Source organism: Eleginops maclovinus, chromosome 9 (assembly GCF_036324505.1).
Source record: "Eleginops maclovinus isolate JMC-PN-2008 ecotype Puerto Natales chromosome 9, JC_Emac_rtc_rv5, whole genome shotgun sequence".
NCBI lineage: Eukaryota > Metazoa > Chordata > Actinopteri > Perciformes > Eleginopidae > Eleginops > Eleginops maclovinus.
The window spans coordinates 22,888,593-22,915,406 of record NC_086357.1 but is presented as its reverse complement, the minus strand read 5'-3'; the positions used below and the strand labels follow the sequence as shown (position 1 = coordinate 22,915,406).

Below are 26,814 nucleotides of genomic sequence, written 5' to 3'. Positions count from 1 at the left end.
TCATGTTTTATTACACAGAGTATTTTCAGAGGCACTACTGGTGCAGTACAAGAATATAACTTAGATGAAAAAACAATGCAGTTATGAAAATATAAACAGTATGAAAATGTCTTCAAACAAATGGTGTACTACACAGGAGCATACACATTTTACACACAGTGATCCTTAATTCCCAGGGATACAATTACTGAAACACTTGCTGCTGTTTAGAAAGGTCTAAATTCAACTGCAAGTGGTTTCAAATCAGATGTCTGATCCCTAGAAATTGCACGCCAGATAATTGATATATCTGGTAAAGTCATATTTTTGCATAAAAATCCAAATATAACTGAGTTCCAGTTATATTAAATATCTTTTGACTTTGATCTGATTGTCGGACAAAACAAAACATTTGAACACGTCGTTAGGAAATAATGTTTTTCTAGATAAATTGATTTAAGAAACTAATCAGCAGATAAAATAGAATGTAAAATAATTGATTGATGGAGGCCTAAGCAAGGGTTGTTTTGTACATTTTGTTCCTTCATGTTACTGCCATTGCAATTCTGTTTTTCATATACATATACTTAAATAATGCTTTAGTATTAATTGACATCAAAGTATGATTACAAACGTAATAATCTTAACTTAAGTATTAAAAAACTGTGACGATAACTTTCTTTTACAATAAAAGTGCAGTTACTGAGGGCCGTAACATTTGTGTGTGTGCAGTCTGATCTAACGGACAGATTTGGTCAGCGGAAATGGCAGAAAAAGGGCAGCATTGTCTGACTTCGGTTATCCTCCACTCGGGCCCTTTAAACTGAAGTTAAGTCTGTCTGACAAACACTGCAGTATCACTCAGTCGGGGCCGATGACCCCTCACACAGCTAGGACCCTCGGGGCCGGTTATGTGTCAGTGTTTCTTGATGCTGTTCTTGAATCAAAACACCACAGTGGTGCTGAGCGGCGCTGCTATGAATTATCGTCTTGAAGAATCTGAAAAGACAAAAGCAGATGGTTCAAACTGTGATAATTCAACAGGAAAAACCATGTCATTTACAATCGTCACGATTATTACTGACTGGCTGCCACTTCTCTCCCCTCCCCTCTTTTTCACTTCTTTCTTTGCATCATCTCGTTCTTATTCTCGGCGTAGCGCCCCTTGCTACCTTTCTCTCAAGGTAATCAATGGGAAACTGTCACGGTTTGTGAACAAAGACATTATTCAGGTGGCAGCGTGTGTCCTGCAAAGCACAAAAACCTGCTGAGCTAATTGAGTCAGGTAGAGTGAGGTCTTCTGTGAGTTCAAGGACTGAAAGCAGAGGATTTGGCTGAAAGATCTGAGCTCCTCACAAAGTCACAGAAGATGCTGCGGTTCTGCGTGCCATTTGTCCCGAGTTGTTTTTGAGAAAGGGCTTCTCACGCCAAGAGAAAACAAAAGGAACACATTACAGTCGGCCATTAAAAACATTAGCATGCTTGTGTCTCTTTGTTGTGGTCATCAGAAGAAGATCAGAAGTCTTCATCGTTAAAATGTGAACTAAAAACCAGAGTGCATCTACTTAAATCCTCCCATTCTGGGCCTGTAAAGATGAGACCGCACATTTCTTAGCTAATCTTTAAGTTTGAACTGAAGCTAAACAGAGACAGCAAGTTTAAGAGAAATCAGGGCTCTTTGTGGGTAAAAATGTTGATCATAATGCAGAAATCAGGGTCTGAAATTCCTTCAAGACTGATTTAGAGCTGGTGGCCCATGTTCCTCTCCATCTCCCCCGTCTAAATTCATTTCTAATAAAGTCTAAAGTGGCTAAAAAAATATCAGTAGCCTCTGCCAAGTATGAAGGTTCGAATCCCAAGCCTGCAGGAGTTTAAGACAATGTCATCCTCTCTGTCCCCCCTTTCAACACTGTATCTCAATAAGCACTCTCAAAAATATCTTTAAAGAAAAAATGTGTGTGTGTGTGTGTGTGTGTGTGTGTGTGTGTGTGTGTGTGTGTGTGTGTGTGTGTGTGTGTGTGTGTGTGTGTGTGTGTAGATAATGAAGATAGTGAGGTTTTGCTTACCTACCTGGTTGCGTGTTTTCTGTGTTTTCTGCAGCCACACCCTCCATTGGTCGTACAGTTTGATTGACATGCCGCTGCAGCCGGACGCATGCTTGCGGACCCAGCCGAAGAACTGCTTGAGTTCCCGCCGCAGGGTGGAGTTCTGCTCGCCGGGCTTTGGATCGCAGGAGCCGCTCTGCAGCCTCTCTGAGAGGAGGAGGAGGAGGAGGAGGGGAGAGATAGAAGAGAGAGTGTAAGTGATAAAAGGATGAGGTGAGAAAGAGGAGGGAGGATGAGGGAACAGCGTCAAGGTTATAGTTAGGATAAGTGTCAGTGCAAGGTGTATAGATTATACACCGACTGCTTAACACTTCATGCGTCAGCATTAATGTGAATGAGATGTTTATTTTGGCCCTTCAAAAAAAACGACGTCATGCTGTTAACATTTAATGGGCTAAAAACACCAAAGTAAAGCCCTAAACATAAAAATGAAAACCCATTAAAAAAGAATACATACCACAGAACAATCACCTTCACATTAAATATCTCAAGTGGAGCTGGAAGTAATGATCATTCTCCCTTTTAATGAACCCCACTTACCTTATTTATGTATGTTATGGTTCGAAAACTGTCCTTTAGTTTGTTATTTTACACATTTGCCCAGACTGTTCTGTAAAGCAGTGCGGAAACTGAGTAGATGAACCTAGAAAAATCAGTCACTTACGAATACAATTTGGTAACTTGATCCCATCTAGCACTACATTTCCATTTGTCAGACACTTTGGCATAGTAACTGAAAACTAATGAAGGCTTTACTTCATGTGTTGTGCTTGTTGTCAGTGTTAGCATGCTAACACCTAAGATGTTGAGTTTGAATCTTTAGGGTTTATAGCCCTTATTGTAAGTCGCTTTGGATAAAAGCGGGAGCTAAATGAAGTGTAATGTAATGATAAACATAACCTTGTTAGCATTGCCATTTGGAGCATGTTAGCATGCTGAGGTTAGCATTTAGCTTAAGCTACACTGTGCCTAAGTACCACCTTACAGGGATCTTAGCTGTAGACCTATATTATACAGTCTATACTGTAGACTCTGGTTTGTTTGTATGCTGTAGACACAGGTCTCTTGATGTCAATCCTATAAATGTTGAGCCTGTAAAATGTAAAACCAGCATCGATCTCAACTCACCAGAGGTCATAGTTTTTTAGTAGTCAGAAATTACACTTATGTAATATCAATCTCAAGCTACATGTTATTTAAACTGCCCGGCCAAAAAGAAGGTCACCAGCCTGTGGGGGCAGTGCTATGATCTGGGGTTGCTGCAGTTGGTCTGGTCTAGGTTCAGCAATGTGCCCAAAGAATGAGGTCAGCTGACTCCCTGAATATACTGAAGGACCAGGTTATTCCATCAATGAATTTCTTCTTCCCTGATGGCACGGGCATGTTCCGAGATGACAATGCCAGGATCCATCGGGCTCAAATTGTGAAAGAGTGGTTCAGGGAGCATGAGACATTATTTTCACACATGGATTGGCCCCCACAGAGTCCAGACCTGAACCCATTTGAGAATCTTTGGGATGTGCTGGAGAAGACTTTGCACAGTGGTCTGAATCTCCCGTCATCAATAGAAGATCTTGGCGAAAAATTAATGTAAGACAGAAATAAATGTTGTGACATTGCAGAAGCTTGTGGAAACGATGCCCCAGTGAATGCGTGGCGTAATCAAAGCTAGAGGCGGTCCAACGAATATTAGAGTGTGTGACCTTTTTTTGGGCCGGGCAGTGCATATAGCACTTCTCCTGGTGCTCAAAGTGCTTGTAATGCTCTGGCGTATTATTAAATAGAAATCCAATCAAGAAACCAAGCACGCCTCTCGTGTCTCTGCTTGCTTCTGGTAAAAACTGTTGATGAGTGAACATTTATGATGATGAATGCTGCTTAATTTTGCAAAACGAGATGAAAACAGTTTCCCATAAAAATGAATTATTCTCAGTTTGATGTTTTAAAATTAAAATCTGTGATATATCATACTTTTATTTCTTACTGACAGTCGTCTCCTACAATCAATTCTTAATGGCAAACAGCAGAGCTCGATAACGACTTCCTCCCTCTGGAGAGTAAATACTGCACAACCTATGCAACTCATTATCTGCATCCCAAACCTGCTTCCACTCAAGCTTTATGGGCCCTGTGTGTGCCGCAGACAGACAACCAGCTTTTTAACTTGATCAATCTTTGAAGCGGACGACAAAAATCTATCAAAATGTCCCCCTGGCTTTTTGCAGTTTCCTTCTAATCCTCTGCTGGGAGATCTCTATCAAGCCATCCAGCCCATTGATGTTTGCTTTCTCCTTCGTCACATGCGGTTTGGATCGGCTTGTTCCGGATGTTTGAAACAAGGATAATGACATTGTTTTTTTTGGCTTTAATTGGCAAAGAAAAGTTGAATATTAGAAAAGGAACAAATGGTCAAGTTTTGTCGACATCACAGAGGTTGGGGAGGAATATAAAAGCCATTTAAGACACGAGACAGATGATGAAAGGAAAGACATTTGGTGGGTTCTTGTATTGAATTTCTCATTTTTTTCGCTGAGATGTTCTCACCACTGATGGGAGTGGAAGCAGCGGCCGGATGGCTCCAGTCGCTCCAGATGCCGGGCTTCCTGGAGCCATAGATGCCCACAGGATTGCATCTCACCTGGACAAAATAAACGGTCCCGGGACGGAGGCCTGCCAGCCGACAAGACGTCTGGTTACCGACATCATCCACCACCTGTGAGCGGAGACAAAACGACAGAGAAGAATTGTTAGAAATGAGTAATATTACCCTCAACTCTTATTAAATTATAACCATCTTTCTTTCATGTGCAGATGAAAATATATTAAAATAATGTATGAGCTTTTTATTGATTTTTTTTACCCATAAATTGACAAAAGCATTAGCAAAGCAGTTGCGGGTGTCATGTTACAGCAGTACAATGTAAAACAGAACAGCAAAGCAACTTGGCCTTTTTTCACATTTGAAATAAAAACCTCAATGTTCCCAATAAAATAAAGAAAGTACAAAATAAATGTCATCTTATTTCAGGATTTATCTGGGACGAAAATTCTGTTTCCATAGCCAAGGAAAGCAACCCACATCTTTTTAAACTTGCTGGAAGAGCCTTTTATGAATTTTAAATGTAGTCAAAAGTATATGAAATACTTTTAAACGCCTATAATTCCCTTATTCTGAAGTGAATTCAGAGCTCAAAGAAGTACCTGCACAGACGAGACGAGAAGCTGTGGGCAGAGAACTTCAAATGAGATTTCTAAAGAATAAAAAGTTCTCCACTACTGCACTTTAGGATGAAAGCCAGCTTTCAAAATGTCCCTGCAAGACTCGAGCAGCAGTCAGGGTTTTGCACGCTCGTATTATTTGCTTTGAAATCAAAGCAGACACAGGAGACTGGAGATGCAGCAACTTTTATGCTCATCATTTAATGACTCAGTCAGTACTGCACCTCCAATATTTCCACAGCTGCCTCAGAGGTGTCGTAGCTACAGAGGAAGTGTGTGTAGGCTGCAGCTTTGTGTGTGTGTGTGTGTGTGTGCGTGTGCGTGTGCGTGTGCGTGTGTGTGTGTGTGTGTGTGTGTGTGTGTGTGTGTGTGTGTGTGTGTGTGTGTGTGTGTGTGTGTGTGTGTGTGGACCACCTTCCATTCAGAGCTGTCCTCCAGTCTGTATCGTATCTGGTATTTGGCCTGAAACAGGACGTCCTTGAGCTCGGGGGGGCTAGCCCAGCGGACCGTCAGCTGGTCCTCCAGGACGCCGACACGACTCACCTGCACGTTGGCAGGAGGGTCAGTGGTCACTGCAGGAACAAGGACAAGTGTTAAAAAGTTATTATGCAGCAGATGTACAGCAACCAGAGCAAGGATACAGTGCATGATATGGCACTTTAAACACTGAAGGCAGAAAACCTCCCACCTCATCACTCTTCGTGGTGAGGAGGATCCGTGCAGAGCCAGAAAAACTCTCATTTACAAACTGATACTAAAAGTATTAAGAAAAAAAGAGTGTGTTTCTCATATACCGTTTCATATTATTCCAATATAAATGTTTTTTTGTGATGAATTATGCCAACACTAATTAGGGTAATCTATTAAGGTAATATAAGCATGAATTTAAACGTGTCACAAAAAATCTGCATTACCAAGTGGGATATGGAGTTTTAAAAAAGTGGAAATCCAAGTCTGGTTTGCACTGCTGCTTCCATTTTGAGCAGTCAGTAAAATCTTTTTTATGGTCAAAGCAATATTTAATATCCTTCAATAAAAACTATTCCCCCATAAAATTCTCACACTTTGGGGAAAAAGTCCTAAAATACTCTAAATCGGTGTATACAAACATGCACGCTTTCAGTAAACACTTCCCAGGTGTGAAAGAAATACAAATAAATGAATCTGTTGGCAGAATGAACATGAGGGAATAATGAGCAACATTAAAACATTAAAAGCAACAGAAATAATCTTCACTTTTAGACATTCGTGTACCAAATGTATGGGTTTGTAGCTGGCCATTATATGTTAAATGTACTTTAACGTCTCCTCTTGTAGGGACTGGCTTTGGCTCAGATCAGTATGTACTTCCTGTGCAGAGCGTGTTGTACCTTCAGTCAGAATTAGACTAAACATTTTACTTCCTGCAATAAAAGGCTGCAAACAAATCAAGTGCTTTGAAGAAGAGAAAGAGAGAACAGATAAAGGGGAAAGCAGCAAGAGAGACAAAGAAAGGAACTTATTAAAGAAGTTGTAAAAGTTTTTGTAACCTGCTGCTTCAGACGTCCTTCACTGTTGCTGCATGGCACCGTTTTTTAGCTTTATTTGTTTTGTAGCCCTCAGCTCGAGGAAGAGAGGTAAACCAAGCCAGCACAAACAAACCCCCAGCTTATTATTTCTGTCATTGATGCAGTGCTATGCATTATACATCCATGTATGGCAGCACTCCTCCTTCTCAATAGCTCAGTATAGTTTACTGTCCTTCAGTGTGTAGTGAGGATGAATGGAGGGAGAGCATGCCCGGCCACAGATAATAAACACTGGTTTCAAAATATGCTTGAGGCTGCAGCATTACATAAGCGCTGCAGAATTTGTATACCTTTATAGATTATAACTTACATTTCTCGTGAGAACACTGTGAAGCTTTAGCTTGAGAGGCTTCAGATGTGCAGTTAACTTTTACAACACAACCGTTTACTTTTTCTGCAGCCTGAACCCATAATGCTGTTACAGAGGCGTGTTGGAGGGAGTGAACCATAAAAATAAATCCCCATCTCTCCCCTAAAGAGGTGGCTAGGAGAGCTGCAGACAAACAAATAAAAGAAAGGGACAGGAAACAAATCAAAGTACTGTAGGAGAAAAGAAAGGAAGTAGAAAGCTGTTTCAGCGACCTCAAAAAATGTGCATACCCACCTACATCGAGGATGTCTAGGGTTGTGATGTCGGAGGTGGCCGAGCCCAGCTGATTGGCTGCCTCAACCCAGATCTCGTACGGGGTGAAGAGGGCAAGGTTGCGGGGGATGTAGCAGGAGTATCGCTGCTTCCCTGTGCCGTACATTTCACACTCCTTCTCTCTGCCGTACCACCTGCACGGAAACAAACACAATGACCGAAATAAACTCTCATGTAGGTAGACGGACTATATTTAATACAAGCAAAACAACACACTGCAGCCTCTGAGCAAAGTGTGTGTGTGGCAGATGATAAACTGTACGCGGCACTAAAGCATTTATTGCTAGTCTACCTGAGTGCTGTGGGACGAGGTGATCACCTGAGAGCTGCAGCAGGTCTGGGGCGCTCACCTCAATTTGTACTTGAGGGTGTATTTGGTTCGGACGTGGGTCTCACCCTGCCCCCCCGGGCTCCACCTGCAGCTCAGGTCCTTCGTGTTGCGGGACCAACACGTTAGATTTACAGGCTTTTCTGGAGGCCCTGGTGGAAACAAAGCACAATGAACATTTTAGTTGAAAAAGCTTGAAGCAAAAAAGGGTTTCTTTTCTTCAGATGTTGAACTGAAGTTTACTGCAGAGAGTAAAGGCAAATAAAATACGAGCCTGGTGTTAATCTTATTTTATTCTGAAATTAACAAGAGGAAACAGCGTATGGCCAATTTGCTCTTCATGCATTTGTAGCATTTACTCCATCAAGCACAAACATTATAAAAGCTGACAAATTAATCAACTAACGTTAAAGCATTACAGAAAGCTATGAATAAAAATGGCTTTTATATAGAACTCAAACCAAACATTTGGAAACCAGCAACCACGGTTTTCATATCAAAATACACAATTCTGCCCACAAGAGGCTCCCTGTGTTAGTAATTTGCATATTGTATAGAATATAGAATAACATTTAGGTTAAGGTGGAGTGACACCAGTGAAGAGCGACACAATTTTTAAAGCAAATAACTATTTTAAAACATTCTCAAAAAAAAGGATCAATTTGTATGGCTCCAAATATAGATTTACAGGGTTTATTTGTCCTCGTATATTAACACAACTATGGGTAATGTGGTGGTGTTAAAAAAAGGGACACAACTAGCACGCTTCTTTGTTCAGATTAGGTTTTGAAGCACATGTATTTTAAGTGACTTAATTTCATTACATCATACACACTACCAGCTCCTAAAAGCAAAGAAAACAATGTAAGCGGAAGAACAACTTTGCTTCCGTCTTTGGATAATGTTTGTTTGCATATGTTTTAGAAATGGCATTTAATTTCATTACATAACATATACACTACCACAACCTACTACAGTACCACTAGCACTTTGCCAAGTCTCCTGACTGCATTTTAACGACCCATTTCCATAAAACTCTGCGCAGACAGAAAATCCTGCACTTACTGCCCACATAGAGACAGGAGCCGGCCAGGACATGCCCATCTGCTCTGTGACACACCAGGTTGTCTCCGGACTGCTGCTGGGAGCCGTTGAGGTTGTGCAGCGTGACGCTCAGGGTGTCGGGGCTCAGCAAGCTGTAGCTGCTGCTGCACACACTCATCCCGTTCAGGGTCCAGTACAGAGAGCTGGCCTGCAGGCCGAGCTCCGGGCTCAAGGTGCAGGTGGCCGTCAGGCTGGAGCCGATACGCAGGACGGGGTCCTGAGGGGAGATCACTGCCACATCTGAGGGGGAGGACACACACATGCATAGTATTAAAAACACCATTCTCTTATAATGCACCTTATGAACATCTCACTTTGCAATACCTTTTTACTTTCTTGCTTTATCTATTTCTGCTGGTCATTGAAATTCCCCAAACATAATTGAAATGTGTTACATCTTTAATCGCCATGCTTTCATTGAACTCCGTAAATTAAAAATGTACTTCACAAGTTTCCAGAGCCAATCTTTGAATTTCCAAAATCCAAAGATATTAATTTTACAATAATGTGTATACAACTCAGAAAAGTTGATAAAGTCAACACATTTCAGAGACTGAAATCCACAGATATATTGCATTCTTTCTTTGGTGAATGACTGAAAGGATCAATTATAAACAGAATTCTGTTGTCGTTTCTCTGATTTCACATATTTGTTGATGTTTTTGCAGCCTGTGTTACTATAGTACGAAAGCCAAATACTTCATGATGATTGATTCTGCTTTCCCCCCTTTCTGTTTTTGTAATTAACCAACTGTGAATAAGTTTAAATATATTTTTGAGGCTCAAATAATGTAAGGTCACCCAAAGGCTTAATAAACACTTCACTTTCTAATATTGTTTTTTCAACACAATGCATTTTCATTTTCATTTGGGTCCTTAAGCCCTCTCTCAACCTTTAATTTCCATTGCTTTTACACGTCTTAATAGCATGCACTGGATCCTGGGTAGCTATTAGTAAGTAAAGTTTGATTTGTTAAAGCGCTTAACTTACAGTGTGCCCAAATCTGTTGCCAGCAGTAAGAAACATTGTGTTTGTGTGAGGAGGGGGAGTGCGGCAGCAGCACTGCAGCACTACAGAGAGCAGGAGCTCAGCACATATTTATGACCCGGTAATGAAGTGGATTTATGGAGCCTCAGTGGGATCACTCAGAAAGGTCATCCTGTTGTCGTTTAAATCCTTGAATACTTTTCCATACCACGACCCTGCTTAGACTTTAAGTTTGCATTTATGATTGATGCCCCTGAGAAACCCTCTGCTCTCAATGTTACCAATGGGCTCCTTCTTCTCGGAGATATCAGGGGTTATGTGTATAATTTTATTAACCATGCTCCAGGTGGGCGGTGGACAAGCTTTCCAACATATGTGCCACTGCGCTGGATCCAGTAGCAGATAATATAAAGATAAATGTACAGATATGAAAACCTTCTGCATAAAGTAAGAGTGAGAACTGACCTTTTGGCCTCAGTGGGATTCAATATCAAACATAATGTAAGGCATTATACATGAAAAAGATGTAGAAGCTTTTTGCAGTTGTTTATCTCAGTCTTATGATTATAAATATCTGCATGATAATGACTCCTTCATGCAACAGCGCTAATGAACAATGTTGATTTCAATTAGTCTCCTCAGCTCCATCACCACCATGTCTAATACGTGTTGTTCTTAGTCTAATCCACAATTAGGCAGACAATCACTAGTCCTTACTCTCATATCCATGTGTTGTCACTGGATCTGGATTTCTTTTTAAAATAATAATTCTACAATTAAGCTTTAATTTGTGTTAACACTGTCATTGGTTGGTTACAATGCAATCTTTAAGACATGTTTGCTAATAAATAAGCAACATGGTTGATTGATTTGATGATCATGACACAATAAACACTTAGCAGCTTAAGAATGTAGCTTTGGTAGCTATCACTACAAATATTTCTGTATGTATTCAATCAAGAAATATCATTTTAAGAAAGCGCACTAATTTAAAAACAAATATTAGATTTGGTGTTGCACATATATTGGCATCTGCATGTATGTAAGCTGAAATCTCGATACAGATGTTTGCAGTGATCTCTAACATGTTTTTATGAAATAAATGATCCGCCAGAGAGCTCTGACAAGTTTATTTGAAACTGTAAAATGTTTGGCTATTATGCAGACAATAATAATACTCACATAATATTGGTATTGTATTTAACTGCCTTATACCAATAGAAGTAATGGTGTCAAAATGTCATCTGGTCAGAATATAATTTTAGCAATACTGTGTTGTGTTGTAAAAGCTTCTTCATTCGTTCTGAATTCATCACATTATACAAAAGCTGATTTTGTAATTTTAACAATTATCACTCTACTATTTTCCATGAACATTTACTAATTAAAAAAGATATCAATATCGCAAAATCAAATGACAAATTATAAGAGAATTGCCATCTAATAAGCATTGGTCATTTTTGAAAATCTGCCTTCTGTGGTTGACTATTATAATTATATTTGGTGGGTATTAATTGCATCTCTCCATGTTAAACTTGTGAAAAAAGTTACCCTTATTTGAGCTAGTTGTAATTAAGTTGAGTTAAATGTTGTTTTGTTGGTATTGAGCCTCCATACAGCAGCACGCTCTCGGAAACAGGGATTATTACTTTAGCTGTCTCTTGACACGGTTAACTTCCCATACCCTGAGGAGAACACCGACGGAAACGCGGTAATGTCCGGTAGCTTCTCTTGTCAGTTTACTAAAGTTTGGTACTTACGTGTCGAGGACAAGAGCACACGTGGAACAATCAGGAGCAGAAACATCAAGGACAACATGATTCTTTGAGGAACTTTTTCCTCCCTCTCGGTGTTTTGCGAGTTTCCGGGAGGTGCAGTGCAGACAGCAGGGTGAAGTTACAGCGGCTCCTCTCTGATCAAATGTCGGCTCTTCACTGGAAGTCTGGAGAGGACAGTGAGTACAGGCTGCAGGAGACACGAGGTTTGCCTCCTTTTAACTCCACAGTGACTCTGCTGCTGCTGCTGCTGCTGCTGTAACACTATGTTACTCCTCCCTTGTTTTCCCTCTCAGTCACACAAGTCATTACTGCTACACACACAAATACACACACCCAGGCTCTAAGCTATCAAAGCAGTGTCTAAACGTGTAAAATGTAATTATTAGGTCTAAACAAGGACCATGCATAAAAATACATTAATAAATGATATGTGCCATTTTTAGTTATTTGCTATTTTCGATAAAGTTAATAGGCAAGTAAAAACATAACATCTTCTTGTGCAATGTCTGATAACCTGCTGCTGTTGTTGTAATGTTCACACTATCAGGTTAAATTACTTTGTTGATCCCAAATTGGGAAATGGTTTTGTCAAAGCAGCAAGGGTGTTAGGTATGTTTTGGAGGTATTTGTATTGTATCATCTTATAACATAGTGGATGAATAGGATTAGAAGACAAAATCAATGACCTAATACAATATAGTTTGAACAGTTGTTTGCTAATCTACCCAAATTTGTTATGTGTTGCCACACTTCCAGCAGGTTATCTACACTAAACCTATAATTATCACATTGATTATGTATGAACTGTCGATACTCCAACAAACGCTCCATCTGTCAGCTCTGTGCGGGACATCTGCTCCTTTTCTACTATCTGACACATTTTATGAATGTCATCACTGCCACATTGTGCACTGCAGTGAAGGCAGCTCTGCAGGTTGTGTGTGTGTGTGTGTGTGTGTGTGTGTGTGTGTGTGTGTGTGTGTGTGTGTGTGTGTGTGTGTGTGTGTGTGTGTGTGTGTGTGTGTGTGTGTGTGTGTGTGTGTGTGTGTGTGTGTGTGTTTGGGGGGGCGTTGAGGGCGTGATGATGATGCGCGTGACGCCACGAGCAGAGGCAGATCCTTGGAGCAGACAAGGACCAGGCTGAGGCAGCAGTAGCATCCGCACCAGCAGCGCCACAAAGGGAGCTCAGAGCTGGTTGTTGTACCTTTTCTCTCCGGTCCTCCTTCTTCTCCTCGTCCTCTCCAGGGTTACAGATGCTCCGGCTAGACGGAAAGATGTGCGGCTTCTCCGCCCTGCTCTCGGTGCTTTTCGCCGGGATTGCTGCGGCGTCTTCTGATCTGTTTGACAACCAACTGGGCGACATCAATTACTGCAAAAAGCAATGCCAGCTCACCATCAAAAACAAAAGCCCTGCTAAAGTAAGTTATTCCTTCTTGCCTGTGTGCTGCTGTAGCGTATAGGCTGTCTCTGCAGGAAGCGCATTACCAGCAGCGAGAGAGATGCATCCTGCTGTCCCGACAATTCAGCGCCAGACATGCAGACGAATAGGGTACAATATTGAGCATCGAAAAAAACTATGTTTACATCTTAAAATATAAAATAAACGCGTGTATGTCTGTGCGTAACGACATGTTTGGGTTATTTCACTGCATCCTCTTGGACGCGACGGTGCACAATTAGGCCGAAAGATGGTTGCAGCTCATTTTCTTTCTGCACCTTACAGAGTCGTCCAAGAAGTGAACTGCACACAGTCAGCTGTACTCGCTTTAAACTGCGCCAATAACTGATCATTCCTGTATCCGCAATTAAGATCAAGCAGGGCATTTATACGGCAGGATGGAGGAGGATCAGTGAGACTGTTATGAACCATGAAATCCTCTATTGTCAGTATACACAGCATCTTACTGCTTAGAAGAGGCCATACTAGACCCCAGCTGGACGGTAGATAATGGCTGTGAATTTCCCCAGGAGTTACTGTGGTTTAGAGCCTTGCCTAGATTTCCAGGGTCGGATGTTTTTCCCCCCACCTCCTCCTCCTCCTCCTCTTCCTCCTTCTCCTCCTTTACTGCCTTCAGGTGTGGTTCAGGCATCCTGCAGGGCAGAGCTGCAAGGCAGATCAGAGTGTATTGCTTTGAAGATTGTGATTGAAGAAGCATATTTCGAGTAAAAAACCTACATGCTGGGCAGAGGCTAAACAAAGGTTGAATATGCAGTTGCATCCAAACAATAAGGCACCGTTTTATGGTTTGAGATAAACACCCCTCTGTGAATACACAGGGACACGCTGTGATGAAGATGACAAGCACAAGGCTGTAATAAATCCTTCGTGGTCGCCGTCAGGGAATCTCTTTGTCTCGCCTGTCCCCAGAGAGGTCACCAGAGGGCGCTGTTTCCTAATCAAAAACTAATTAATGCATTGTAAAAATAAAAAAGTACAATAATGTGCATTTTCCTTTCCAAGCACCTCATTTTCCTGCACTTGTTTCTTGCAACAGGCACATTGTGACTGGTTTTATCAACTGTTTGTGACAAGCTGTAATTTAAGAGCTGCAACGTGTCATTAAGAGATGCCATAACCCATCATGTTTTCTAGCAAGCCTATCTTGAGTTTATCCAAGAGTGCAGGAGACATCTCTAATTTTGTCTCTCCCTCTCTGCTTTCTGTCCGGCTGGTAGGACTCCATAATGAACGCCTGTCACCGCGGTTGTCGCCTCTACTCCATCTGCCAGTTTGTCAATGGTAACGCCGGCTTCAACACCAGCAGGGAGGAGTGTCAGGGAGGTGAGTCAGTGTGGGTCTGTCTGCCTGTCAGTCTGTCTGTCTTACTGTCTGTCTCCATGAAATGCTCAGCAGGCCGGGGACAAAAGTTTAAGCTGCTGAGGTCTCAATACTTAAATGTAAAAATGAATGGCAGCGGACTGAATCCACCTAAAATGAAATCTAACTCTAATGTTTAACCAAATACCTCAACATTGATACTGCAACAGCATTGTAGGGTTGACTATTCAGGCTTTCATTAAATAAAACATCTTCATTAATGTGGATATAATGACTTAGTTGTAAAGATAAATAAAACATTTGAAAATCACTTCACTTGACTTCACTACTGTATTTCAGCCTTTGAACCATGAAGAAGACAACACGTATGACATGTTATGATATCCAAAATCTATTCTTGTATCACAATATTGATATAATATCCATATATTGATTATATGTAGCCATGTGTTTTATTTAAACATAGGTTTGTTTAGTGCAACACACCGTAATGGGAAGGTTAAACAGCATATCCGTGCTTTTTCTACTGAAATTGTTTCTTAAAAAACCTTGAACGCGTGAGTCCTTTTGACAACAAAGGACTCTTTACCTAAACATGAAAATGTTAACACAATATCTCTGCTAAATGTCGCACTGTTTCCTAAAAGCTGGCAGAGTCACTGGGTGTTTTCTGGGTGTGTGAGGCTCCTTCGCTCTGTTTGAACCTCTCTATTGGAAATCAATGATGTGATTTGCCGTCCAGACAGCCAATGCCCCATTGCCCCCTGTTTCAATCACCAACGTGGAGTGAATCATCTCCGCAGAGGCCAACAGATAAATCTCCTTTGCATCTTTATCTTTCTTCCCACATAATAAGCCTGTACCTGTTTTTATTTTCCTCTCATCTTCTACCAAACTTACTGTAGTGCTCTGTGCCAACTCTCCTTTGTGCTTTTTGTTTTGCATGTTTGCATTCTCTCTTCTTCTCCATCATTCTTCTTCTTTTAACATTTCACAACAATCTCTTAACCTCCCTGATTTTCTCTATCTCCAGCCTGCCAGGAAGCGTATGTTAAGCAGCTGGAGCAGGAAGCTTGCTGCACCGGCTGTGCCAGCCAACCCTCTGAACCTGAGCTGAAGAGGAGGAAGGTGAGAAACGCTGAACACACTCACACTGCAAACGAGCAATGAGTGCCAAAGTGACAGGATATCTGAGTGGTAAAATCACTAAGAACCCCCCCTCCACACACACACACACACACACACACACACACACACACACACACACACACACACACACACACACACACACACACACACACACACACACACACACACACACACACACACACACACACACACAGTCAACACTGCTTGTAAAAAGTGTGTTGCTCTCTCTTATCTGCAGCTCAGGGCCATGACTCTCCGCCCTAAGTCACCCTCTGTGATGGAGGCCGTGTCAGGTTGGTGCAACGACATCGTCAGCTCCGCCCAGAGCTTCATCTCCTCCACCTGGACTTTCTACCTGCAGGCTGATGACGGCAAGGTTGTGGTTTTCCAGGTAAGAGTAAACTAAGTAGACAGGAAGCCATTGTATTTTGGGCTGTAATTGATCTTTCTTCTGCTTCACAAATAGAATTCCTTCAACAGCATTCTGTCCATTCATATCAATAGGTAATAAGTGAGAATCTGCCAAATGATCATTTAGGGAACATATTCTGCACTATATAGCCTTTTTTACAATCGATACCTGATGGTGAACGTTTTCAAATGTTCTACCCCTCCCCGTTCATCATTGAAAACATAAAACACATGTAGTGTTATTGAGCAATAATGGTTCCTGTGGCTGAGCTAGAATGAAAGAAAACCTCTGCCTGCATCGACCCACACTTTACTCCTTAATATAAAAAGAATATCAAAATTAAAATGCTACCCACAACTTTATCAAATCTTATCAGAGAGCAATTACAATAAACGCACACACAATGCATAAGGTAACAATGTAATGCAATCACCATGTGGTTTTGTTTTCTCAGTAGTTGTTTATGTTTCGTAAATCAGAATTCATTTAAGAATCGTAGCAAATACCCAATGTTTTTTATTCTATTCTATCTGTACTAAGTGAGTATTGTTTCTTGCTTCCTCTGAAGATATATGCCGAGAACAGAGATGGATTTTAAAGTGCTTTGCTTTACCAGACCCAGACAAATAAACACTCAAAACTCCATGAATCCACTGAGTCATGATGGCGGAAAATTAAAAGATTGATAACCAGAAGGCTTTTCATGCCGTGTGTTTTTGACCGGAGGTTAAAAGCATGCAAGTAAACCTTTTATAGATTATAAGATGAGCTGCTTCATGTTAAGATAGTAAAATACATCCTCTAACTGTACGATGCTGCAGAGCTTGGGTCACTGCCAGAACGACTCACAGCACACGGTGCATCTGTGAAGGTTGAATGGGCAAGGGCAGACAGCGGGGTGGGGACAAGGTGGTGGGATTTCGAGAGCTGCAAACAGTTTTTCAGCGCTTTAATTGTTTATAAATGTCCTTTTAAATTACGTCACTCCCCTTAGCCCCATGCATATTTGATAACCGGCACGGCTTACTGTGGTGAACCTGCCTCGGGACAGAAGCACACTGCAAAATTTAGAAGAGTGGACCGCACTTAAGGATAATGGTTATTCCAAATAAATATTCAGACTTTTTATGAGGGATTTTAAAAGGTGAAGTTGACAGATTCAATTCTCAAGATTAACCCCACCAAAGAGGTTCTTTTTGTTGCAATGTTGGCAAGACCTTCAGTCAAATAACTCAAAAACTGAGTGTTAGAAAGTAGGGATTATTGCAGATCAAGGATTTTAACAGGATTTGAGTTAATGTTAAGCACTTTCATGTAGATCTGGATCCAGATGTAGACAAGAAAAATCGTATTATTAGAAATAGCAAACTTAGGGGTTTGTGCAGCCGTGGCTGATTGAACATATTGCTAAGATCAATGTCATAAAGCACCTATACATTAAAGCTATAACAGGATTTGGTCTGTTCAACCACCAAACTACTAAACCATATCCTCCAAAAACGGGTCAGAAACCTGCTTCTCTGTCAGGGGTTTTCCCTGTTTGTGACTTTGATCACATTTTTAGCTACATAATTAAAGGGCTGAAAGGGAAATGAGATTATTTATGCACCGTAACCAATACAGAAGGGCTACTGTGTAACAGGGGAGTCTTTTTATATGCGTATATTCACTATTAGGCATAAGAAACTGTGGGCTCCACCTCACATAGAGATGCAGCAGCCACACAAATTCTCCAACATTTCTTTTGGACGTGGTGATGGATGTTTGCTCTTTGTGGAAGTGACATGCCGGCTGAAGCGGAGAGGGGAAGCCGGGCTCCACGGGGCTGTGGGAAGAATACCAGGCCTGTGTTTAGTGGTCAGCTGGCAACCTGCCACAGAGTTGACAGATTGACTCTCTTGAGTGTTGAAACAACAGAAAAAGTCCAGCTAAATTGAGGGATAGCAAGGGGGGGGGGAAGCTACCCAACGCTGTCTGTCGTATAAATGATGTGTATGTCCGTAAAGCGCTGACTGTCTTTCTAGATTCGTCTGTGCACTCGTGTGTGTGTGTGTGTGTTTGTGTGACCTCAAGTTATGAGAATGACTGGTTGTGTGCACCATAAACACACATTAGTGGCAGCAGTGTGTTCAGATGGTGAGGGTGGAATAAGTTGCTTTTAGGTCACAGCTGGGGTTGAAAAAGTAAACTTGTAATTTTGATGAAGTATTGGTAAGCACAGCCCTTTCCCTCATTCAGTCATTCCCTTCTCCCCACCCTGGTGTTATTTTGGACAAATCAGACCTTGATAGTGCGACAAAAGTGAGTTAATTAAAGACTTCCTCCGACTGAGCTGCTGTTCTGTCGCCGGCAGAACAAAGTGAACTCTGGGTGAGGCTGGAAACGTGACTTTGAGTAATGATGCTACACTTTAAAGGAAGTCCGTTTACTTTCTCAGCTTACTTTACACTAATGCTGACTGAGCTTTACGTATACAGTATGTAAAACACATTCATGATTTATGGTATTGCGGTTAATGTTTCACCAAACTAGTTTCTGGTTTTCTCAGACATAAGACCATGATTTCAAAGGGGCAACATCCTGGTTTATAGTCTCAGTCACTAGTTTCAAGTATTCTTCAGTACAGCATGATGTTTATTTTGTAAATTATGGTTTGATTTTGAGTCAAATAAACCAAAAAAGCAGTGTATGCTTCAGGGCAGGGCTACCGTGTGATTGACAAGTCGCTGCCACAGCATTGTTCAGTGTTTGCTTCTAATAATAGATCTTGTCCACATTTAGTCACTTCTGGCTAACAAAACCCCACATGGAAACAGCCGAAATAACAACAGTAGTCCAAAACCTGTGTTACATCACAGTCACGGCCCCTTTTATAGAGTATATGGTTCCTGCTGAAGACATGCATGTTTAAAATTGGTTGACATGAATCATTTCTTTGAATTTTAAATGGGGCAAAACCAGCTGAGCATTATAGCTTTTAATAAACATCAGTCAAAAAGAGTTTATAGTGCATTTTAACAGTGGATAATAGCAATGACTTTATTTACATTTGCTGAACTACTGTGCATTTATGGCGGCAGGTTAGTATACAGTTTTTTAGGATTTGCCCATGATAAGCTAGAGAGACGATTGTTTTCTAAATGAACCAAGATCAGGATTTTGATTCTCAATTCCTGTTATAAAGATCAATATATTTTTCGGTTGTTTCCGTCTTTTCACGAGATGAGTTGACATTAAGAAAAATACAGAACATAGCGGGACCTTTCATCTCTCTGAAACCTTCATAAGTGTTGTTTTTCTATCATTTAAACATACAGTATTTTCCTGTCTCTTATTCAACCTTCCACACCTCAAGAAATATAAAAAGTGGACTTAATTGTCGACATGGGAACGCTGTAATCAAAGTTCGTTTAAGGTCTTCCAATTAAGGGCCATCATTTTGACACCTTTAGTCCAACTTGAAGTCCAATTAAATTCATATATTTCCCCAAGGTTTCTTTATTTGATGATTAATTTGCTTAATGCACAGCTCGATGGGGCCTCTGAGAGACAGGGTTTGTAATTGTGATTAAGAGTCAGTCAAAGTTGTATTGCGTTACGCGTTGGTATTCACTTCACAGTCGGACAAACAGATTGAAAGTTAACAAAATAAGAGAAGGGAGATTTAGTGTTAATGTATCTGCAACTCCTGTGTTGTTATGGTGTAGGATTGTCTCCTTGTCAGTCCTTCCTTCCTTCCTTCCTTCCTTCCTTCCTTCCTTCCTTCCTTCCTTCCTTCCTTCCTTCCTTCCTTCCTTCCTTCCTTCCTTCCTTCCTTCCTTCCTTCCTTCCTTCCTTCCTTCCTTCCTTCCTTCCTTCCTTCCCTCCTACTGTCGTTCCTTTCTTTCTTTTACTTTCTTTATTCTTCAAATATGTCTTTTCCTTGTAATCCTTCTTTCTTTCTTTTCTTTCTTCCTTATTTTGTTTTTCCTTTATTTATTTCTTTCCTTCTTTTCCTCTTTTCTTCTCCTTCTTTCTTTGTTCCATTCTTTCTTTCGTTTTGTCATAGCTTTCTTTCTCTCTTTTCCTTTCTTTTTTCTCTTCTTTCTTTCTTTCTTTCTTTTCTTTCTTTTCTTTCTTTCTTTCTTTCTTTCTTTCTTTCTTTCTTTCTTTCTTTCTTTCTTTCTTTCTTTCTTTCTTTCTTTCTTTCTTTCTTTCTTTCTTTCTTTCTTTCTTTCTTTCTTTCTTTCCTTCTCTCTTTCTTTCTTTCTTTCTCTCTTTCTTTCTTTCTTTCTTTCTTTCTTTCTTTCTTTCTTTCTTCCTTTCTTTCTTTCTCTCTTTCTTTCTTTCTTTCTTTCTTTCTTTCTTTCTTTCCTTCTCTCTTCCTTTCTTTCTTTCTCTCTTTCTTTCTTTCTTTCTTTCTTTCTTTCTTTCTTTCTTTCTTTCTTTCATTCTTTCTTTCTTTCTTTCCTTCTCTCTTCCTTTCTTTCTTTCTCTCTTTCTTTCTTTCTTTCTTTCTTTCTTTCTTTCTTTCTTTCTTTCTTTCTTTCTTTCATTCTTTCTTTCTTTCTTTCCTTCTCTCTTCCTTTCTTTCTTTCTCTCTTTCTTTCTTTCATTCTTTCTTTCTTCTTTTCCTCTTTTCCTTCTCCTTCGTTCCTTTGTTCCATTCTTTCTTTCTTTATATCATGCTTTCTTTCCTTCTCTCTTCCTTTCTTCCTTTCTTCCTTTCTCTCTTTCTTTCTTTCTCTCTTTCTTTCTTCCATTCTTTCTTTCTTTATATCATGCTTTCTTTCTTTCTCTCTTTCTTTCTTTCTTTCTTTCTTTCTTTCTTTCTTTCTTTCTTCCTTTCTTTCTTTCTTTCTTTCTTTCTTTCTTTCTTTCTCTCTTTCTTTCTTTCTCTCTTTCTTTCTTTCTTTCTTCCTTTCTTCCTTTCTTTCTTTCTTTCTTTCTTTCTTTCTTTCTCTCTTTCTTTCTTTCTCTCTTTCTTTCATTCTTTCTTTCTGCTTTTCCTCTTTTCCTTCTCCTTCTTTCCTTTGTTCCATTCTTTCTTTCTTTATGTCATGCTTTCTTTCCTCTCTTTCTTTCCTCTCTTTCTTTCCTTCTCTCTTCCTTTCTTTCTTTCCTCTCTTTCTTTCTTTCTTCCTTTCTTTCTTTCCTCTCTTTCTTTCTTTCTTTCTTGCTTTCAGCCGGCGCACCTTTTACATTCCCCTCTCGTAATGCATGACAGATGCAGATCAGGCTGATGGTTAGATCCCTTCAGTCTGCAGCCAATGAGAATCAGCCACTCAAACCCTTCACACTGCTGCTTCATCTGGTTTCAATGCACTCTGTCAAAAAAAAAATGTTGTTTGCTTGGGGTAATAAACCTGGTTGTGAAACAGAGGAGATTTAAAGGATTGAAAGTGTTTTGGGAAGCAACTCTACCAGCCATGTCTCCATCACCGACTACAGTGTGCTGTTTTGTTATTCTGAACCAGTGACTACAATCGTTCAGAAGAAAGCAGATCAATGATATCCTAAGTAACGTAATGAAAATGTAGATGAATTTTTGTTTTGTTTCACATAATAGCGTAAGACACAGCAAGAGGTTTTGAAGTTCATTGATCCACTTAGCGTCAGAATCGATGAATCCTGGGAGGTTGATGCTACTGCAGTGGGATTTACTGTACTTCTCTAAAGGTGTGTGTGTGTGTGTGTGTGTGTGTGTGTGTGTGTGTGTGTGTGTGTGTGTGTGTGTGTGTGTGTGTGTGTGTGTGTGTGTGTGTGTGTGTGTGTGTGTGTGTGTGTGTGTGTGTGTGTGTGTGTGTGTGTGTGTGTGTGTGTGTGTGTGTGTGTGTTGCTGAGGCTAGCAATAGTGTTGTTAGAGCCGACTACAGCTGCTGCTGTAGTGGAGGAAGGGTCAGCAGTGGGGAACCAAAATCCTTTTTTAATGAGTTCTCCTGGGGGAACCAGAAACCCTGCGCACATATTGAAACTCACAACAGAGCAAATACTGTCAGCAGGCCCGGCGTTTCGGTTAAGCAGTTGTTTTTAAAGCCATTTTTCAGACTCCTTTCCCAGTTCAAGGGTTGCTCAACAAAAGAGAAAATTCAGATGCCAACAAAGTTTGTAGAAAGACGGCACATTTTCAAACTACATCAGCCTGACACATCCTATTGTGTATACTTTAGATCCTCTCCTGTGAATGGGTATTTGTTGTACTGTGTGTAATCACAACTGAGTGAACAGTTGCTTCTTTTTTTATACCAAAAAAATCCTGTTTTAGCTGATGTTAGAATGTTTCAACCTAAATCAATTCCAATAACTTTGCTGCCTCACAATAATCCATAATGCTTCAAGATGAAAAACGTCTAACTTTGTTGGACCTAAATATCGAGTTCTGATGTGAATTATCCTCATGTAAAGTTAGGAGACTGTGAGCTTGGTGTTACATTTAAATCAATACCACTACTATATGTCAGACGTTTTTAACTGTCATCAATGTCAATCTTTCAGTAAGAAAATGCAGTTTTCCTTTTTAAATTAATGCTTTATTAAATAAATAGTTTAACATGATGGGAAATCAGGTTTGATACCGCTCGCAGGTCCAAAACGTAGCTCTAAAACTACCTTACAGACATTAGAGTTATATTAATACATGTTCCTAAATGTCAAACTACTCCTTTAATGCTTACTTCAGTTTGTAGTGCTACATTTGTTAGTGTAAGGGTTAGGTTAAATTGTGCCTCTCCTCTCGTCTTATAGTGAATTCCTCTTCCGAGTTGTCTCTCACTTTATTCCAGCTCTAGCAGCCATCTATTCTTAGTTTGGCTCCTCTTGTGGTCTGACCTCACAGTGTCAGACGGACCATTTCCTGTCAATTGTGCTGTTGACTTACTTTGGTATAATTGCTGCCGTGATTGCTGAGTGTCTATGTTTTTGTTTTTCCTCCTCAGAGCCAGCCAGATATGGAATACTCTCTGCCCGAGCTGCAGGCTCCTCGATCCAACGTGGCAGACAAACCCTGGCCTCAGGTCCACTCCCACACCCAGAGACCCCACGGTGAGGCTACAGGGTTGGGAGGGTACATTTAAAAATGTATTCGGTTCTAGTTACTAGTGACCTGTGAAATAAATCTACAAATGATGCTTTTTTTTAGTTTTTCAGTAACATTGTAATCCTCCAAGTAGATCAAATTTTTTAGAAATGTAATTACATGTAATCTGTTACTCCCCAAGCCTGCACACACACATATCCATCACACATCTTTCATATATACAGTAGCGGCACATGCATGATGTTTTTTTAATGAATTATTTTGCAGGTGTGAGGGGACATGGGGAGAGGGGAGCATCTAAAGCAGGAGGCAAAGTGAAGCACCCCGTGCAGCACACAGACGACCCCACAGCTGAGCACGACTTCCTCGGCTGCATGTCAAGGTGAGCTGGAGCGAGGGTTATCCTGCTGCGAAATAAAGAAAAGGAGGAGTGCTTTTTAAAAAATAAAATATACTTAATATGAGTGACAATCAGTTCCTTAAGAAACCCAAGTATTTCAGTCTGATTTCCAGTTTATTGTCAGCATGAAAATCCTCTTTCAGAGACATTATTTCTGATAGATTATCCATCACACATATTTGATGTTCGTTTTTCAAATGTATCACATTATTGTTCAATGTAATCTGTTCAAATCAATCTACAATTTCATTACCTTGCAGTGGTTTTGTAACCTTGACAAGAACAGATTTAGGCATGATGGATTGCAGTTTGGTATTGCAGATTATATAACTCAATGTTTCCAAACCGACATTTAAAGGTGTCATAGAATGGAAAACTTTACCTTGGCAAAGTTGAATAAGGAGAGTTCGGTACATTGAACTGACATACCGTGAACCTCAAACACCATTGTTTCCTCCTTCACGTGCAAATCATGAATATGCATATCACAGCGGTAAAAGAGTATTACAACAATCCCTGTGTGTTACGTCACACATGGTAGTCCAGCCCCAACATTTGCATACACCAGCTGCTGGAAACACTAACGCTAACACTCACCACACCGTAACGTTGCTCTCTGACCAACTGGCTGTTCTTCAAATTCATCGGTTTCCTCCTCCGATAAAGGCTCAAACATGTAAGGTTGGATGCCAATAGCCTCCATGGTTCATCGCTCACAGTTTCGCAAACTTCACTTACTTCTGTGGGCTCTGAGGCAGCCATGGGTTGCTCCTTGTAAACCAGCCAATCAGAGCAGAGCTCGTCATAATTATTTAAATGAGCCCCCAAATAAGGCCATTCAGCTTGTTTCATTCTAGGACCAAATCATAGGGTTGTAAATGGGCCTGTTAAACCGCATCTGGACATTTTTTATGGATCAACCAAAGGTATATACATTCTTTTTAGACATCAGAGCACAATTTAAAACACCAGATAGATGCTTTCTATAGTACCTTTAATGAAACTCACAGCTGCATGTACGTTAGGTTATACACAACAACAACAAAAACATTTATACCTGCATGGAAAAGGAATTTAAACAAGACTATTTACATTCAACCAGTTTTATTTGTTGATTTAGTTCTCTCTGTATTTCCGTCCATCTTCAATCTCATGCTCTAAATCTCGTCCCCTTTTCGTGTCCTACTCTTTTTCTTTGCAGACGTTCAGGCCTTCCACGGTGGATTTTGGCGGCCTGTCTCTTCCTGTCCATCATGGTCATGCTGTGGCTCAGCTGTGCCAGCCTCGTCACCGCACCGGAGCAGCACATCAAGACGCAGGTACACACAGAAAAGTAACAACTGAACATATATGTACTTCTGAGAGAGGCAATGACTTACCAATAAACACCTGCTTAGCATATTACCAAGAAGAAAAAATCCTGCATTTATTAATGGAAAGAGGCTCGCTTATGTTACTCTCAATCTGAAGAGGATTCCATTAATGTTTAAATCTGGTGTTTTCAAAAGCCTCATACATGAGAAGATGCACTGTCCCTTAAAGGGGCCATTGTAGGCAAATTTTCAGGTTCATATTTGTATTTTGTGCCTCTCTTACACGCTTTAATTTTCAATAAAGTGCTTTATTTTTATTTTGCAGTGCTTTGGTCACTCATAATAATCCTAATTTGCAATATAAAATGTAAAAACCCGGTGGTGTGAACTATTGAAGTTGACCTTGCTGCCTGTTTAAATAAACCACCTCTTTATTTGTTGTCTTTTCAGCTGAGTATCAACGGAGATAAAGAGTTTCTGGATAATGCCCAGAAAGTCAACCCGTACCACCTGAGTCCCATGATCGCTGTCACCTTGAAACAATCGGAGGAGAGTCAGGAGGCGGGGCCGCTGCCGGTGAAAGTCGACCTCAACAAAACCTGCGTTTAGAGAAGGACCAATGGGAGAGCTGCTGTCTTGTTTCTGAGGGTAACCATGTATAAAATCAGTCGTCCGTTGGTGCAAAAGTGTGAAACAAACACGTCACGGGACTCTTAAAAGTCACCAGAGTTTTTAAAAACATATTTGTAAGAGCATGGCACCCTTCCGTCGTATAAAATCATGATACTGAAACATCCTGCTCAGTCTTGTTGGTCTGATAACATTTTTACTTTTCTTGTACAGCCCAGATTATTCTCAATGATCAGCCTGCTCATTGCTTATTCATACATCAGAGCTCTTGTCTCAGAACAGTGAGGAATTATAACAGTTTTCAAATAATTGTTCATGTTTACAGTGGACAAGAGAAGACAAACACTGAGGTTTAATTTAGAGTTCATTTTGCCTCATTCTCGCAGAGAGTTTGGATTAGGTGATGAGTTTTCATCGAAATAGAAACTGAGAAAGAGAAAGGAAGATTGATAAAGCTCTGACCAAGTTCAGAGAAACAAAGGCATACCTACTACAAAAACTATCTTTTGTTAATCTATCCAAACACTAACACACAGAAGAATGTGTCTGGGTGTGTGTTTACATTTACAGCACACATACGAAGGATTTAAACCGGATTGAAAACTGGATGCTCCGTTTGAGAATGAGCAAAATAAACACTTTATTTATTTTCTACTCTATTTATTCAGAATCATCAACCTGAGTTTTCTGTTAAAAGTGTTTTTGAAGTGCCATGTACAGCTCATTATTCATAGAAATGTATCTGACATGTATGTAAAATACCTAGCTGGAGGAGGGGGATTGCACCCATTACTGTATTATTATTACTACCCTCCTCATATTATCGCTCTTATATCACTTGAAGAGTTCTTAGCTGTTATATGTGCTTTCTAATAGCTGACTATTTTGTATGTCCTAGGAGCACACACTGAAGGATAACCTCTGTAACAATGTGTACTGCAAAGCTTTTAACATAGACCGTTGTTATTGAACAGAGTCGCACAGTCTTAGAGAAGAGTTTCCCTCTCAGTGCTTTTGATGTCCTGTAACGCTTTCTTTTCATCCAAGCTATGGAGACAATAAACCGTGCATGCAAGTGACGCTTCGATAGTTTAGCTTAACCGCCCGCCATGCCAGTGTGGCACGACTCTACTGTAGATTTGTGATTTTATTGTGTTACTATTTACTGTAAACATTGATTAGAATGTGTAATTATGAATGACAATATCAAGATTTACAGGAAGGACTATTAAATAAAAAGCCATTTACTCGATTTCTGTGCTGGTTCAAACTGAGGTAGGATATATATCACGAGGAGTATGATATGAATCTCAAACTGTATTGTTTGCTTTTTACTGGTCTGTTTATTTTCAATGAAATGAAACCTACAACTTGATGAAATAAAGTGTTTTCATTGTAAATAAA

General features: G+C 40.3%; 2 protein-coding genes across 3 annotated transcripts; one reads left to right on the top strand and one right to left on the bottom strand.

Annotated features, from left to right (window-relative positions):
* Window position 1: 1 nt before the first annotated feature.
* Window positions 2–11,930, bottom strand: crlf1b (cytokine receptor-like factor 1b). 2 transcript variants are annotated; one of them, XM_063891989.1, is made up of 8 exons: window positions 11,695–11,930; window positions 8,908–9,186; window positions 7,865–7,994; window positions 7,476–7,648; window positions 5,718–5,875; window positions 4,629–4,797; window positions 2,046–2,231; window positions 2–978 (listed from the first exon to the last, which is right to left on the bottom strand). In XM_063891989.1, the coding sequence occupies exons 1-8, from the start codon at window positions 11,750–11,752 to the stop codon at window positions 962–964; spliced, it is 1,170 nt and encodes a 389-aa protein (XP_063748059.1). In that variant the 5' UTR covers window positions 11,753–11,930; the 3' UTR covers window positions 2–961. The 2 variants fall into 2 exon arrangements, with proteins under 2 accessions (XP_063748059.1, XP_063748058.1); XM_063891988.1 differs by having other exon boundaries at window positions 2,050–2,231.
* tmem59l (transmembrane protein 59-like) lies at window positions 11,689–26,814 on the top strand. The gene is made up of 9 exons (XM_063891991.1): window positions 11,689–11,888; window positions 12,958–13,130; window positions 14,389–14,494; window positions 15,525–15,619; window positions 15,879–16,031; window positions 22,967–23,072; window positions 23,335–23,449; window positions 24,669–24,786; window positions 25,231–26,814. The coding sequence occupies exons 1-9, from the start codon at window positions 11,855–11,857 to the stop codon at window positions 25,387–25,389; spliced, it is 1,059 nt and encodes a 352-aa protein (XP_063748061.1). The 5' UTR covers window positions 11,689–11,854; the 3' UTR covers window positions 25,390–26,814.